The 16,949-nt window shown below is 45.9% G+C and overlaps 1 protein-coding gene across 3 annotated transcripts in view; it reads right to left on the reverse strand.

The window, feature by feature from the left end:
- The window catches only part of LOC122551782 (contactin-associated protein-like 5), a 1,118,157-nt gene that overhangs the window by 474,122 nt on the left and 627,086 nt on the right, over nt 1-16,949 (reverse strand). For all 3 annotated transcript variants that reach the window (XM_087989332.1, XM_043694246.2, XM_087989333.1), the window contains 3 exons: nt 14,852-15,023; nt 13,223-13,329; nt 3,571-3,690 (listed from right to left, as the gene is read on the reverse strand). In XM_087989332.1, coding sequence (XP_087845458.1) covers nt 3,571-3,690; nt 13,223-13,329; nt 14,852-15,023 — 399 coding nt within the window. The remainder of the gene's footprint in view (nt 1-3,570; nt 3,691-13,222; nt 13,330-14,851; nt 15,024-16,949) is intronic.

Here is a 16,949-nt window from a genome sequence, read left to right on the forward strand (position 1 = left end):
CAGATTTCCTTGGTTACCATGGTGAAAATGACTAAGATTAACTTTTTTATTTCAAATTTATTGATCTCATTTAAGAGTTCATCATGTATGTGCATTTGGAAAAGCATGTCGGCTTTTCCAAATTAGAGCTAGTCAGCATGGCTGTGTGTGGGGGAAGGTCATGCCTTACTAGATTGATAGAATATTTCAAAGAGGTGACAAAGGTGATCCATGATGGTGGGTGTTGGCTGCATGAATTTAAGTAAGGCTTTTGACAAGCTCCCTCATGGTAGATTCATCCAGAAGATTAAGATGTATGGGACTCACAGTGACTTGGCCACGTGGATTCAGAATTGGCTTGCCCATAGAAGGCAGCGAGTAGTTGTAGAAGGGTGTTTTTCAGGTTGGAGGGTCTGTGACTAGTGGAGTGGCATGGTGGCTCAGTGGTTAGCACTGCTGCCTCACAGCGCCAGGGACCCGGGTTTGATTCCAGCATCGGGCGACTGTGTGGAGTTTGCACATTTTCCCCATGTCTGCATGGGTTTCCTTCAGGTGCTTTGGTTTCCTCCCACAATCCAAAGATGTGCAGTTCAGGTGAATTGACCATGCTAAATTGCCCATAGGGTAGCGGTAAAATATAGGGTAGGGGAATGGGTCTGGGTGGGTTACTCTTCAGAGGGTCAGTGTGAACCTGTTGGGCTGAAGGGCCTGTTTCCACATGGTAGGGATTCTAATTCTAATTCTAGTGATGTTCTGTAGGGATCCATACTGGGATCTCTGCTGTTTGTGATATATGTATATGAATTGGATGAAAATGTAAATTGGTGGGTTAGTAAGTTTGCAGATGATACAAAGGATAAATGGGATGTAGATTAATTGTAGATATAGGCGGAGAAATGGCAGATGGAGTTTAATGCATGTAGGTGTGAGGTGCTGCCCTATGGGTGATCAAATGTTTAGGAAAAGTATACAGTTAATGGCAGGACCCTGAACAGCATTGATATACAGAGGGATCTTGGGGTACAAGTCCATAGCTCCCTGTAATTGGCCAGGCAAAGGGTGGGAAAGAGAGTGCATGGCATGCTTGCCTTTATTGGTTGGGGAATTTAGTAGAAGATCCAGGATGTCATGTTGTAGCTTTATAAGATTTTGGTTAGGCCACACTTAAAGAGTATTGCATTCAGTTCTGGCTGCCACATTACTGGATGGATGTGGAGGCTGTGGAGAGGGCACAGAAGAGGTTTACTAGGATGCTGCCTGGATGAGAGGGTATGAGCGTAAGGAGAGGCTGGAAAAACTCAGGTTCTTTTCTTTGGCTGAGGGGAGACTTGATAGAAGTCTATAAAATTATGAGACATACAGATCGGGTTGACAGTCAGAATCTTTTTCCCAGAGTGAAATGTCTAAAATTAGAGAGCATGCATTTAAGGTGAGAGGGAGACAGTCCAAAGGAGATGTGAGGGATAGGTGTTCTACACAGAAAGTGGTAGGAGTCTAGAACATGCTGCCGGGTGGTGGTTGAGGCAGATACGAGTGGGATCTCAATGCAACTGAAACTAGCTTTAGAGGGTTTAAGGGATTTTCAGATAAGCACATGAATATTGTGGGCCAAAGGGCCTGTTCCTGTGCTATACATTTCTATGTTCTATGATCTACATTGCAATTTGAACCCATGTCTCCACAGCTTCAGCATGAGATTCTGAATTACTTGGTCCCGTTAGCTTATCACTGCACCAATATCTCCCCATTTACTCTGCTGCTGCTGTGGTTAAACAGGGGTTGGTTAGCCAAGTTGGCTGGATGGCCAGTTTCCAATGCAAAGTGATGCTGACAATCTTGCCCAGTCACCTTAGCTGTGGTGACCTTAAAATTAAACCAACACCAGATGTCTCTCTTTAATAAGAGAGCAGCCCCATGGTCCTAGTGAGTTATTACCCCCCAAAAACGATGATGGATCTCAATACAACGGAAACTAGCTTTATACTCAGATTAATGAACTGAATTTAAATTTCACCACCTGCTGCCTGTTTGGTTTGGAACCCATACCCCCAGAACATTATGGATTACCAATCCAGTGACATCATCATCAACTCTCCATAGCATGATATTTCTTGGAATTGTATCAATGCTCCTCCTAGTGCTCTCAACGTTCTCAGTCCTCGAATGAAAACTGTCTCACTGAGTGGTAGGGTTGAATTCTATCAGCACAGCCAGGACTCCAAGTTCGGGATGAAAAACATGTTGCTAAGCCCGCAATTGCTGGGAGTGTAACCCGCTTATGAATTTTACACAGGCAGCCTTCCTAACTGGAAGTGCAAGTTGCCATTCCCAACCTGATCTTACTTTCTGAGACCTTAGCTCAGGGCTGTCACTAGGAGGTAAAATGCTGATGGCACCTTTGGTCTGGACTTTAGCTTTCCATTTCTTTGGCCCAATTAATTAGCAATGGGTGGCAGATCCACTCAGGTTTCTTGCCATTTACCAGCCATCATCCAAACCCCGGCTCCCTTCCTACTTCCTGGGGGAGGGGTGGGGGCAGGTAATGGGAGCGAGAACAAGCTCAAGTCACACAGTAATGAGCGGGAACAGGAAACTGAGATATTATTTCTCCTTCTTAAACCAAAGGGGTGAGGCCAATTGGGCAGGGAAGAGTTTGAAGTCTATTTGTGGATCTTCTGACACATTTTTTATCCAAAAATTGAAACAAATGACAAAACTATCCCACTATTTTGAAACAATATCAGTTTAAAGATGCCACAAGAGACAATAAAGCAGGAGGCTAGTACAGAGTGGCTCAGTGGAGGTGTGGTTTGGTGGCTCAGTGGTTAACACTGCCTCACAGATCCAGGGACCCAGGTTTGATTCCAGCCTCGGGTAACTATCTGTGTGGAGTTTGCAGATTCTCCCCATATCTGCGTGCGTTTCCTCTGGGTGCTTCAGTTTCCTTCTACAATTCAAAGATGTGCAGGTGAGGTGGATTGGCCAGGCGAAATTGTCCATAGTGTTCAGGGATGTGTAGGTCAGGTGCATTAGTCAGGGGTTAAATGTGGGGTACTGGATCTGGGCGGGTTACTCTTCAGAGGGTCGGTGTGGACTTGTTGGGCCGAAGGGCCTGTTTCCATACTGGATGGATTCCAAACAAAAATCTCCATTGCTTCATTAATGCTGGGTCAAGGTCCTGGAATTTCCTCCTTCCCCCACTGCAGTAATATCTATGCTGAAGGGCCTATTTCCACACTGTAGGGATTCTATGAGTTTACACTGGATATTCATGGAACTGAACAAAAAGTCACAAGGAAAATAAATTAGCGCAGGCTAATTGCACGAGCCCGCAATATGACTGAGTTATCACTTAGAGTGTAACAAATGTGGGCAAGTCAAGAATTAATCAATATCTAATTTGGCAAGAATCGTAACTTGTTAACAATTGCTTCAGTTACTGCCTCTTCTTCTGTTTGAACGACACATTTCTCAATCGTTTTGTCCTAATGTGTTGCATGGATTCATGCTATAATTGTGTTTACTGTCATTCCTGCTTTGTTGGCAAGATGTAAATGAATATGCTTAGAAACTTAAAAAGGACAATCTCACCTGTCATATTGCAATAGACGAGCAAAGGTCTCTGTGAACCACTACCATCGGGATCAATGGAGAAGAAGCCGGATGTATTCCCTGTGTGTTTGTATGTCTCACATGACTGTTTATACCTGGCTATATACACATACATTAAAAAAAACACAGTATCAGTATAATACATTTCCATGGTCATAATATCAACAAGCTAGCTGGAGTAAGACAGGACTTGAAAAATATGACAATGAGAATACTTATGACAATAGCAGTGGAAAATGCATGAACTCAAATAAATGGTGATGGGATGAGCCACAAAATCAGCTGGGAATACGGTCATAGAATCTTGAAACCACAGCAAAAAAAAAAAGACCAGAAGCCTGCAATTCATGAGATGCTCTATTCCTGCTTACTCAGGTAATTCAGGAACACTCGTACCTTTTTCACGACTTTTTTTTAGCAGCAGGGCATTTTCACGTGAAGATGTCGCTATGGTTTATTGACGTGATTATAAGTATGTTGTGGGGGAGGGGAGGGAGAGATTCGGTGAAGTATTCATATGGCAGGCTTTAATGACCAATGGAAACCCAATCAACAGTTTGCAAAGAAGTTAATTTTTTCTTTTCATCGAATTTATTCTTGGTGAAGGGCATCCATTGCTAACGGTGCACTAGTGTAGGACTGTTCTTCTAAAGAGTCTGCACTTCATCCAATAACAAAGGTAAATGACCCACTCTTCATGAAGTCTAAAACTAGGCAGCATAGGGTTTAAGGTAAGAGGGGAAAGATTTAACAGGGAACTAAAGGACAGATGTTAGTGGGTGCGTGGAATAAGCTACGAAAGAAAGTGGTGGAGTCTGATACAATTACAACATTTAAACGGCATCTGGATGGGTACATGATTAGGAAGAAAAAGGTAAAAACAATGACTGCAGATGCTGGAAACCAGATTCTGGATTAGTGGTGGTGGAAGAGCACAGCAATTCAGGCAGCATCCGAGGACAGGCAAAATCCGAGGACAGGCAAAATCGACGTTTCGGGCAAAAGCCCTTCATCAGGAATAAAGGCAGAGAGCCTGAAGCGTGGAGAGATAAGCTAGAGGAGGGTGGGGGTGGGGAGAGAGTAGCATAGAGTACAATAGGTCAGTGGGGGAGGAGATGAAGGTGATAGGTCAGGGAGGAGAGGGTGGAGTGGATAGGTGGGAAAGGAGCTAGGCAGGTCGGACAAGTCCGGACAAGTCAAGGAGATAGTGTTGAGCTGGAGGTTAGAATCTAGGATGAGGTGGGGAAAGGGGAAATGAGGAAGCTGTTGAAGTCCACATTGATGCCCTGGGGCTGAAGTGTTCCGAGGCGGAAGATGAGGCGTTCTTCTTCCATGCGTCTGGTGGTGAGGGAGCGGCGGTGGAGGAGGCCCAGCACCTCCATATCCTCGGCAGAGTGGGAGGGGGAGTTGAAATGTTGGGCCACGGGGCGGTTTGGTTGATTGGTGCGGGTGTCTCGGAGATGTTCCCTGAAGCGCTCTGCTAGGAGGTGCCCAGTCTCCCCGATGTAGAGGAGACCGCATCGGGAGCAACGGATACAATAAATGATATTAGTGGATGTGCAGGTAAAACTTTGATGGATGTGGAAGGCTCCTTTAGGGCCTTAGATGAAGGTGAGGGAGGAGGTGTGGGCACAGGTTTTACAGTTCCTGCGGTGGCAGGGGAAAGTGCCAGGATGGGAGGGTGGGTCGTAGGGGGGCGTGGACCTGACCAGGTAGTCACGGAGGAAGCGGTCTTTGCGGAAGGCGGAGAGGGGTGAGGAGGGAAATATATCCCTGGTGGTGGGGTCTGTTTGGAGGTGGCGGAAATGTCGGCGGATGATTTGGTTTATGCGAAGGTTGGTAGGGTGGAAGGTGAGCACCAGGGGCATTCTGTCCTTGTTGCGGTTGGAGGGGTGGGGTCTGAGGGTAGAGGTGCGGGATGTGGACGAGATGCGTTGGAGGGCATCTTTAACCATGTGGGAAGGGAAATTGCGGTCTCTAAAGAAGGAGGCCATCTGGTGTGTTCTATGGTGGAACTGGTCCTCCTGGGTCCTCCTCATCACCTCAGGAGATCTCCCATCAACAGCTTCCAACCTCATAGTCCAGGAACCCCGCACTGCCCGGTTCTACCTCCTTCCCAAGATCCCACTGAACTCATCTCTACCTACCTCGACACTGTCCTATCCCCTCTAGTCCAGGAACTCCCCACATACGTTCGAGACACCACCCACGCCCTCCACCTCCTCCAAGACTTCCGTTTCCCCGGCCCCCAATGCCTCATCTTCACCATGGATATCCAATCCCTCTACACCTCCATCCGCCATGACCAGGGCCTCCAAGCCCTCCGTTTTTTCCTCTCCAGACGTTCCCAACAGTACCCTTCCACCGACACTCTCATTCGTTTGGCCGAACAGGTCCTCACCCTTAACAATTTCTCCTTTGAATCCTCCCACTTCCTCCAGACCAAAGGGGTAGCCATGGGCACACGAATGGGCCCCAGCTATGCCTGTCTCTTTGTTGGCTACATAGAACAGTTGATCTTCCGTAATTACACCGGCACCACTCCCAACTCTTCCTCCGCTACATTGATGACTGCATTGGCGCCACCTCGTGCTCCTGCGAGGAGGTTGAGCAATTCATCAACTTCACCAACACATTCCACCCTGACCTTAAATTTACCTGGACCATCTCTGACACCTCCCTCTCCTTCCTGGACCTCTCCAACTCCATCAGTGTCAACCGACTTGACACTGACATTTTCTACAAACCCACCGACTCCCACAGCTACCTGGATTACACCTCTTCCCACCCTATCTCTTGCAAAAATGCCATCCCGTATTCCCAATTCCTCCGCCTCCGCCGTATCTGCTCCCAGGAGGACCAGTTCCACCATAGAACACACCAGATGGCCTCCTTCTTTAGAGACCGCAATTTCCCTTCCCACGTGGTTAAAGGTGCCCTCCAACGCATCTCGTCCACATCCCGCACCTCCGCCCTCAGACCCAACCCCTCCAACCGCAACAAGGACAGAACGCCCCTGGTGCTCACCTTCCACCCTACCAACCTTCGCATAAACCAAATCATCCGCCGACATTTCCGCCACCTCCAAACAGACCCCACCACCAGGGATATATTTCCCTCCCCACCCCTCTCCGCCTTCCGCAAAGACCGCTCCTTCCGTGACTACCTGGTCAGGTCCACGCCCCCCTACGACCCACCCTCCCATCCTGGCACTTTCCCCTGCCACCGCAGGAACTATAAAACCTGTGCCCACATCTCCTCCCTCACCTCCATCCAAGGCCATAAAGGAGCCTTCCACATCCATCAAAGTTTTACCAGTACATCCACTAACATCATTTATTGTATCCGTTGCTCCCGATGCGGTCTCCTCTACATCGGGGAGACTGGGCACCTCCTAGCAGAGCGCTTCAGGGAACATCTCCGAGACACCCGCACCAATCAACCAAACCGCCCCGTGGCCCAACATTTCAACTCCCCCTCCCACTCTGCCGAGGATACGGAGGTGCTGGGCCTCCTCCACCGCCGCTCCCTCACCACCAGACGCATGGAAGAAGAACGCCTCATCTTCTGCCTCGGAACACTTCAACCCCAGGGCATCAATGTGGACTTCAACAGCTTCCTCATTTCCCCTTTCCCCACCTCATCCTAGATTCTGACCTCCAGCTCAATACTGTCTCCTTGACTTGTCCGGACTTGTCCAACCTGCCTAGCTCCTTTCCCACCTATCCACTCCACCCTCTCCTCCCTGACCCCACTCCTCCCCCACTCACCCATTGTACTCTATGCTACTCTCTCCCCACCCCCACCCTCCTCTAGCTTATCTCTCCACGCTTCAGGCTCTCTGCCTTTATTCCTGATGAAGGGCTTTTGCCCGAAACGTCGATTTTGCCTGTCCTCGGATTTTGCCTGTCCTCGGATGCTGCCTGAACTGCTGTGCTCTTCCAGCACCACTAATCCAGAACATGATTAGGAAGAGTTTAGGGGGATATGGGCCAAATGCTGGCAAATGAGACCAGATTACTTTAGAATATCCGGTCGGCATGGATGAGTTGGACCAAAGAGTCTGTTTCTGAATTGTATGACTTGAAGTCAGCTTGCCAAAACCAAAACCAAATTAACTGCTTAAGTTCTAAACCTTCCACAGGATTTCTTGTCCCCTTGTTCACAATGTTATTACACTTTCTTGGACCTTTACTGAAACGCTTAGTTTGTTTGTCAGAGGGCCCATCCCAGAATTATTTTCTTCCCCAAGTCCATTGACGGCCTAGATCAGTTTAAACTGTGAATAGTTTATACCCCCTTAAGGAGATATCAGTTGAGAATTTTAAATTGTAATTTCAGCAGAGGGAGATGCAGATTAAAACAAATTGTGATGAACAGATACAACGATACAGGCAATGCTTGTGAAGGAAGGAATTACAACAATATTTAACACATTGCTCTTCATTAACATGATAGTTCCAACTGGGACCACGTGCAAATTTAAAATATAAATTGGTTACAATGCAGATGGGCCCTACATATGAAGGGTGGGATGTGTTTCTCTAACTATCCTGCTGAGGTCAATGAATTCTTCTGGCACTGCCCAGCAGTCCTGGAACTGAGAATGTTAGGATTCGGTGTCAATGACACATCCCTCATGTGGTCCAAATGAATATCTGGCAGATTTGCTGACATTGACACTTAAACATAAGTGTTTCTTTCATATAGATACATCCAAGATGTCAGAATCAGAAGAAGAGTGAGAGTCTTGGTCTCTGGCTTGATGCTCTGTCATTGTGTCTGCTTGCGGCAGATTTCCTTCCACAACCCTTTCTCTCCAACTGAGAGGGATAATCCCATACCAAGAGAAACACCATTTGAAAGATGAATGACATAAGAAACGGGAGTAGGCATCAGCCACTTGGGTCTTGGAGCTTTCCTCAGTCACCAGCCATTAAGATCATGGTTGATCTGATTGGAACCTGAACTCCATTTTGCTTGCTGCCCATTCCCCGTAACCTTTCACCCATCTGTCAATGAAAAAAAATCTGTTGAACTCAATCTTGAACATATTCAATGAGCCACTGCTCTCCAGGGGAGAGAGCCTCAAACTGTATGAGAGAAGAATTTCCTCCTCTGTATTTAAAATCCTTATGTATACACTGCACCCTCTACTTCTGCGCATCCCAGTAAGGGACAATATTCTCTCAGCATCTACCTTGTCAATCCTGCTTCAAATCTTATAGGTTTCAGGGAAGTCACTTCTTACATTTCAAAACCATGATGAGTGTAGGCCCAAACCACTTAATCTTTCCTCATAAGACAAACCACAATCGTCTTTGAATTACCTCGTATGCAAGTAGGGTAACTAAACCGCACACATTAATCTATATGTTTAAACAGATGTGGCAGCAGCATATAGACAGGTGAAGGGTATATGAGAGGCTGGGGGGATGCAGTATAACAGTCAAATCTGAGATTATTCTTGAGCTCCATTTACCAACATCATTCTCAGACAGTAGCTCAGTATATGACTTTAGTCTCAGTTCTCCAGTATAAAACCCAATTCTCTCCAAGGCTCATAAAACTGTAGAACTCCTTGTTCCCAGAAAACAAGATTGAGGTTCACAAGGAGGAGATGTTAGCAATCCTGGAAAATGTGGAAATAGATAAGTGCTCTGGGACAGATGGGATTTATCCTCGGATTCTCTGGGAAGCCAGGGAGGAGATTGCAGAGTTTTTGGCTTTGATCTTTAACACATAACAGTGCCAGAAGATTGGAGGATAGCAGATGTTGTTCCCTTGTTCAAGAAGGGGAGTAGAGACAACCTTGCTAATTATAGACCAGTGAGCCTTACTTCAGTCGTGGGTAAAGTGTTGGAAAAGGCTACAAGAGATAGGATTTATAATCACCTAGAAAGGAATAAGTTAACTAGGGATCATCAACACATTTTTATGAAGGGTAGGTCGTGCGTCACAAACCTTATTGAGTTCTTTGAGAAGGTGACCAAACAGGTGGATGAGGGTAAAGCAGTCGATGTGGCATATATGTATAAGGCATTTGATAAGGGTCCCTTCAGCAGGTTATTGCAGAAGATACAGAGGCATGGGATTGAGGATGATTTAGCGGTTTGGATCAGAAATTGGTTTCCTGAAAGAAGACAGAGGGTGGTGGTTGATGGGAAACGTTCAGTTACTAGTGGTGGACCGCAAGAATTTGCTTTGGAGTCACTGCTGTTTGTCATTTTTATAAATGACCCAGATGAAGGCGTAGAAGGATGGGTTAGTAAATTTGCAGATGATGCTAAGGCCAGTAGAGTTGTGGATATTCTCCCAATTCCTTCGTCTCCGCCGCATCTGCTCCCAGGAGGACCAGTTCAAAATACGTACAACACAGATGGCCTCCTTCTTCAAGGACCGCAATTTCCCCCCCGACGTGGTCGACGGTGCCCTCCACCGCATCTCCTCCACTTCCCGCTCCTCCGCCCTTGAGCCCCGCCCCTCCAACCGCCACCAGGACAGAACCCCACTGGTCCTCACCTACCACCCCACCAATCTCCATGTACAGCGCATCATCCGCCGTCACTTCCGCCACCTCCAAACAGACCCCAGCACCAAGGATATATTTCCCTCCCCTCCCCTATCAGCTTTCCGTAGAGACCACTCCCTCCGCGACTCCCTTGTCAGATCCACACCCCCCACCGACCCAACCACCACTCCCGGCACCTTCCCTTGCAACCGCAGGAGGTGCAACACTTGCGCCCACACCTCCCCCCTCACTTCTCTCCAAGGCCCCAAGGGAAACTTCCATATCCGCCACAGATTCACCTGCACCTCCACCCACATCATCTACTGCATCCGCTGCAGCCGGTGTGGCCTCCTCTATATTGGGGAGACAGGCTGCCTACTTGCGGAGCGATTCAGAGAGCACCTCTGGGCCACCCGGACGAACCAATCCAACCAACCTGTGGCACAGCATTTCAACTCCCCCTCCCACTCCACCGAGGATATGCAGGTCATTGGACTCATCCACCGCCAAACCACAACAACCCGACGGTCGGAGGAGGAGCGTCTTATCTTCCGACTGGGAACCCTCAAACCGCAGGGGATGAACTTGGACTTCACCAGTTTCTTCATCCCCCCTCCCCCCACCTTGTCTCAGCCGGATCCTTCCAGCCCGGCACCGCCTTCCTGACCTGCAGTCTTCTTCTTGACCTCTCCGCCTCCATCCTACTCCGACCTATCACCCTCACCTTGACCTCTTTCCACCTATCACATTTCCAACTCCCCTCCTCCAAGTCCCTCCTCCCTACCTTTTATCTTCTCCTGCTGAACACTCTCTGCTCATTCCTGAAGAAGGGCCTGTGCCCGAAACGTCGAATCTCCTGTTCCCTGGATGCTGCCTGACCTGCTGTGCTGTTCCAGCAATAAAGTTTCAACTTTGATCTCCAGCATCTGCAGACCTCACTTTCTCCTTGTGGATAGTGCTGCAGGCTATTATAGGTTACAAAGGAACATAGATAAGCTGCAGAGCTGGGCTGAGAGGTGGCAAATGGAGTTTAATGCGGAAAAGTGTGAGGTGACTCACTTTGGAAAGAGGAACAGGAATGCAGAGTACTGGGCTAATGGTAAGATTCTTGGTAGTGTAGATCAGCAGAGAGATCTCAGTGTCCATGTCCAAAGATCCCTGAAAGTTGCCAGCCAGGTTGATAGGGTTGTTAAGAAGGCATACAATGTGTTAGCTTTTATTGGTAGATGGATTGAGTTTCGGAAGCATGAGGTCATGCTGTAGCTGTACAAAACTCTGGTGTGGCCGCACTTGGAGTATTGCATACATTCTGGTTCCTGCACTATAGGAAAGATGTAGAAGCTTTGGAAAGAGTTAGGAGATTTGCTAGGATGTTGCCTGGAATGAAAGGATGGTCTTATGACAAAAGGCTAAGGGACTTGAGGCTGTTTTTGTCAGAGATAAGAAGGTTGAGAGATGACTTAATTGAGACATATAAGCTTTCTTGGACTTTTCATGTGGACGCACTGGTTACAAAGACCCAACAACATCTCTTCTTCCTCAGGCAGCTGAGGAAATTTGGCATGACAGCGAATACCCTTGCCAACTTTTATAGGTGTGCCATTGAAAGCATTCTGTCTGGACGTATCACTACCTGGTATGGCAACTGTGCCATTCAAGATCGGGAGACGGTTACAGAGAGTGGTGACCTCAGCCTGGACAATCACAAAGGTCAACCTCCCATCTATAGAATCCATCTACCAGGCCCGCTGTCAAGGAAAGACCGCCATCATTATTAAAGATCCTCATTCCTGAAGAAGGGCTAATGCCCGAAACGTCGATTCTCCTGTTCCCTGGATGCTGCCTGACCTGCTGCGCTTTTCCAGCAACACATTTCCATCTCTGATCTCCAGCATCTGCAGACCTCACTTTCTCCTTATTAAAGATCCATCCCACCCTGGCAATGCTTTACTACAACTTCTACCATCAGGGAGAAGGTACAGAAGCCTGAACACATACCAGCCGGTTTCATAACAGTTTCTACCCCACTGTTGTTAGAATATTGAATGGACTCACAAACTCTTAACATTCGCCTGTATCTGTGTTTTTGTCATTGCCATTGCCACTGTTTACCTATTATTTACTATCTACGTTACTTAACTCTGTGATCTACCTGCATTGCTCGCAAGACAAAGCTTTTCACTGTGCCTCAATACACGTGACAATAAATTCAATAATCAGAGGGTTAGATTAGATTAACTACAGTGTGAAAACAGGCCATTCAGCCCAAACTGACCCTCCGAAGTGTAACCAACCCAAAACCATTTCTCTCCGACTAGCACCATGGGCAATTTAGCATGGCCAATTCACCTGACCTACACATCTTTAGACTGTGGGAGGAAACCAGACCACCTGGAGAAAACGCACACAGACCCAGGGAGAATATGCAAATTCCACACAGACAGCTGCCCAAGTCTGGAATCGAACCTGGGACACTGCCGCTGTAAGGCAGCAGTGCTAACTACTGAGCCACCGTGCCATTAGATAGGATGGAGAGTGAGAGCCTCTTTCTTCAGATGGTGATAGCTACCATAAGGGGACATAGTTTTAAATTGAGGGGTTATAGATATAGGACAGATGTCAGAGGTAGTTTCTTTACTCAGAGAGTAGTAAGGGTATGGAATGCACTGCCTGCAACTATCGTGGGCTCGACAACATTAAGGGCATTTAAAAGGTCATTAAGTAGACATGTGGATGAAAATGGAATAGTGTCGGTTAGACGGGCTTTGGATTAATTTCACAGGTCGGCGCAACCTCAAGGCCCGAAGGGCCTGTACTGTGCTTCCTGTTCTACATTCCATGTGAGATCATTGAGTTAGATAGAGTACTGATTGACAATGGAGTCAAAGAGAATCAGGAATAAGCAGGTCTGCAAAGCTGTGGCCTTAATCAGATCTCATCAAATGTCAGAGCAAGGCTGAGGGACAGAAGCATTTACTCCTGCTCCTACCTCACGTGCTTGCTTGTATGTAATTACTGAAACGCAGCTTTCTGCTCTCCACCCTTCAACTCCCAGTCAGTACAACCTGCCCAGCGATCAGCAGTGACAATGCCTGTGTTACTCAGTTCAATGTTACTCACAGTTATGGCAGGTAGCTCCTGTATAGCCAGTCCCTCTGCAGTCACAGTAAAAGGTACTCCAGGACTGAGAGCATTCTCCGCCATGCTCACAGTAATTCGGCAAGCACCTATTGCACAGAAAAACACATTCTGACATAAAACGCTTCTTTTGCTCGGCGATTTAATCCCAGCTCTCAGTTGGTGGGTTCACAAAATTAACCACTGACAATCCATCTTAGATGGACCTTAACCTGCTGTGCTCATTTGATCTGCCAAATGGCATATGAGTTTGCTGAAAGTTGTGACAGGCATATTGATAACCTACAAAGGACGGTGAAAAGCTGACTTCAAACTGGTCCTGGCATCAGCATTTACCATGCTTTGTCTCCAATTCAGAACATTGAGTGGCTTCAGCTTGATATTTTAAACAGTGTGCAACACTTTCCCATCACTTATGTGGTGAGGCTAATTACTAGGGTCAAAAAATGTGGTGCTGGAAAAGCACAGCGGGTCAGGCAGCATCCGAGGAGCAGGAGAGTCAATATTTCGAGCATAAGTTCTTCATCAGGAACCCGAGGTTTGCATTCTTCCTCCTGACCTTCTGTGCTTTTCCAAAACCACACTTTTTGACTCTGATCTCCAGAATCTGCAGTCCTCATTTTCTCGTAGTTAATTACTAGGGGCCAGTGTGGGTCAGGTTGGAGAGTAATCCTTATCCACTTAATCTCATTTTAATTACACTAATGTGCATTCCCTGGCAGTTTAAAGGGGAGTGGCAATTTCTTCCCAGCATATGTGTGTCTGGTATTTTTTGTGGCATGCAATAGAATCTATTTTATTCCATTTTCTGCTATACAGCTGCTCCAAAATAAGTAATAACTTGGAGGAAGACGTTGATCAGATCTTAACATAATCAACTTTCAATCTCATAGACACTGACAATGAAATATTAGTCTTAATCTAAACATTTGGGAATCAGGGTGGCAGGCTGGCTCAGTGGTTCGCACTGCTGCCTCACAGAGCCAGGGTCCCAGGTTTGATGCCAGCCTTGGGCGACTGTGTGGAGTTTGCACATTTTTCCCTGTGTGTGTGTGGGGTTCCTCTGGGTGCTCCACATTCCAAAGATGTTCAGGTCAAGTGAATTGTCCGTTGTATTAGTCAGACGGGGGTGGGTTACTCTTCGGAAGGTTGGTGTGGACTTGTTGGGCCGAAGGGCCTGTTTCCACTCTGTAGGAAATCTAATGAGGAAAAGTGTGTTTGCTTCCTTACTTTTTCCAAATAAGTATCAAACTTTCTTTGGGTTGAGGAATCTTGCTGCCTGCATTATGGGGAAAGAACTGTAGAAATCAGACTAATTAGGTCGCTCTTTGGAAAATTGAGCACAAACATAATGGGTGAAACTTTTCCCCAGTTTGGAGCTAGCAGACTGGATTCGTGGAGAAACAGAATTATATCTTAAAGTAGAAAAAAATGCCATTATTTTAAATAAATTCAATAAAAGTACAGAAAAAAATTCCTTATATCTTTGATATACAGCAGGAAAAGTGACAACAGGGTCCTTGAGGGACTCACATGCTTTTATATTAGGTTTGCATTCAAATTGTAAAATAATAGAACTTTAAGATATTTAGAGGGAATGAAGGATTTTACCTGTCCATGATGCCACACAGGTCTATTTGTAAATCACTGAAGTTGCCTTGCAAGCCTTGTTGCACCAGAATGAGGTTAGCAAGTTGGTTGTCAATGTACACAAGTCGCATACAACCTTGAAAGACACCGACTGTGTTTGAACATCCAGCATCAATGTCATTTCCAGGGCAGCCTGAGAAGCACAACGGGTACACAGGTACTTAGAACATTAATTCTGATCACGGCATTAATTGAACATTAATTGAATCCAAAGAGATTCTCCAACTATGTTAAAAGCAAGAGAGCAACTAGAGAGAGTCAGGTCCCTTAAAGATCGAAAAGGTCATCTTTGTACCGATCCTCAACAGGGATATTAAATGAATAATCTGCGTAAGATTTTATTGTGGATAAAGAGCTGGAGGCTAGAGAACTCAGGGAAATACATATTGATGTTTTGAAAACAGTTCACATTACAGAAGAGGAAGTGCTAAAGATCTTAAAACAATTAAGCTGGTCCAATCTCTGAGACCTGATCAAGTGCATCCCAGGATGTTGTGGGAAGTTAGGGAAGAAATCAAGGAACCCCTTGCAGGAATATTTGTATCATTTATGACTACAGGTGTGGTGCCAGATTACCTATGAGTGGCTAATGTTATGTCTTTTTCAAGAAAGGATGTAAAGAAAAGCCTGGCACTATAGATCTGTGAGTCTGACTTCAGTGGTGGATTAGTTGTCAGAGGTGATTCTGAAAGATAGGATTTACATACATTTGGAGTGGCAAGGACTGATATGGGATAGTCAGCATGGTTTTGTGCAAAAGTGAAATCATGTCTCACAATATGTTGATTGTGTTTTTAAATGAAATAACCAAGAAGATTGATGAGGGCAGAGCAGTAGACATTGTTTACTTGGACTGTAGTAAAGCCTTTCACACAGTTTTGCATTTCAGACTAATTAGTAAAGTTAGATCATATGGGATTCAGGGCGAACTTGCCAATTGGATCCAAAATTAGTTTCACAGCAGGAGACTGAGTGGTGGAGGACAGTTGTTTTTGGACTGGAGTACTGTGACCAGCAGTGTTCCACAGGGATCATGATTGGGACCACTTTTATTTGTTATCTATATAAATTATTTTGATGAGAATAAATTTGTGGATGACACCAAAATCGGTGTCATAGTGGACAGCAAAGAAGATTATCTCAGATTACAAAGAAATCTTGATCAGTTAAGTCAATGGGCTGAGGAGTAGGAGATGGAGTTAAATTTGGAAAAATGCAAGGTATTGCGTTTTGGTAAAATAAATAAGGGTAGGACTCATACAATAAAAGTAGGACCTTGGATAGTGTTGCAGAACAGTGAGACCTTGGAGTTCAGGTGCGTAATTCTTTGAAGATTGCATCATGTGGAGACAGGGTGGTTAACAAGGCTATTAGCACACTTGCCTTCATTGCTCAGATCTTTGAGTATAGGGTTTGGGACATTATGTTGAGGTTGTACGGGACTTTGGCGAGGCCCTTTGTTGGGCACTGTGTTCAATTCAATTATTAAGCTGAAGAGGCCTCGGAAAGATTTACCAGGATGTTGCTGGGAAGCCAGGGTTTGATATATATAAGGAGAGGCTGGATAGTTTGTGACTTTTTTAATTGAAGCATTGGAGGTTGAGGGCTAACCTTAAAACGTTTATAAAATCATGAGGAGTATAGATTAAGTGAATGGCAGGTGTCTTTTCCCTAGAGTGAAAGATTTCAAGACCAGAGGACATTCTTTTAAAGTGAGAGGAGAAAGACATAAAAAAGACATGAAGGATAATTCAGAGAGTGGCTCGTGTGTGAACTTCCAGAGGAAGTGTTACATCTTACAATATGTAACAGACATTTGGATAAGTACATGAAACAAAATGTTTGACGGGATATGGGGCAAGTGCAGGCATGTAGGACTAGTTTAGTTTGGGATTATGGTCAGCATGGACTGGTTGGACTGAAGGGTCTGCTTCTATTCTGTCTGACTCTATGACTATAAAACTGAAAATGTACACCATCATATGTATGCATTGATGCAATATTGAACATTGACAAATAAAGAAAATCTCCCTTCCCTAAAGAGATTGCAGAGAATGGT

Source organism: Chiloscyllium plagiosum, unplaced genomic scaffold (assembly GCF_037043375.1).
Source record: "Chiloscyllium plagiosum isolate Xiang-an unplaced genomic scaffold, Cpla_swu_hap1 HiC_scaffold_7, whole genome shotgun sequence".
Taxonomy (NCBI): domain Eukaryota; kingdom Metazoa; phylum Chordata; class Chondrichthyes; order Orectolobiformes; family Hemiscylliidae; genus Chiloscyllium; species Chiloscyllium plagiosum.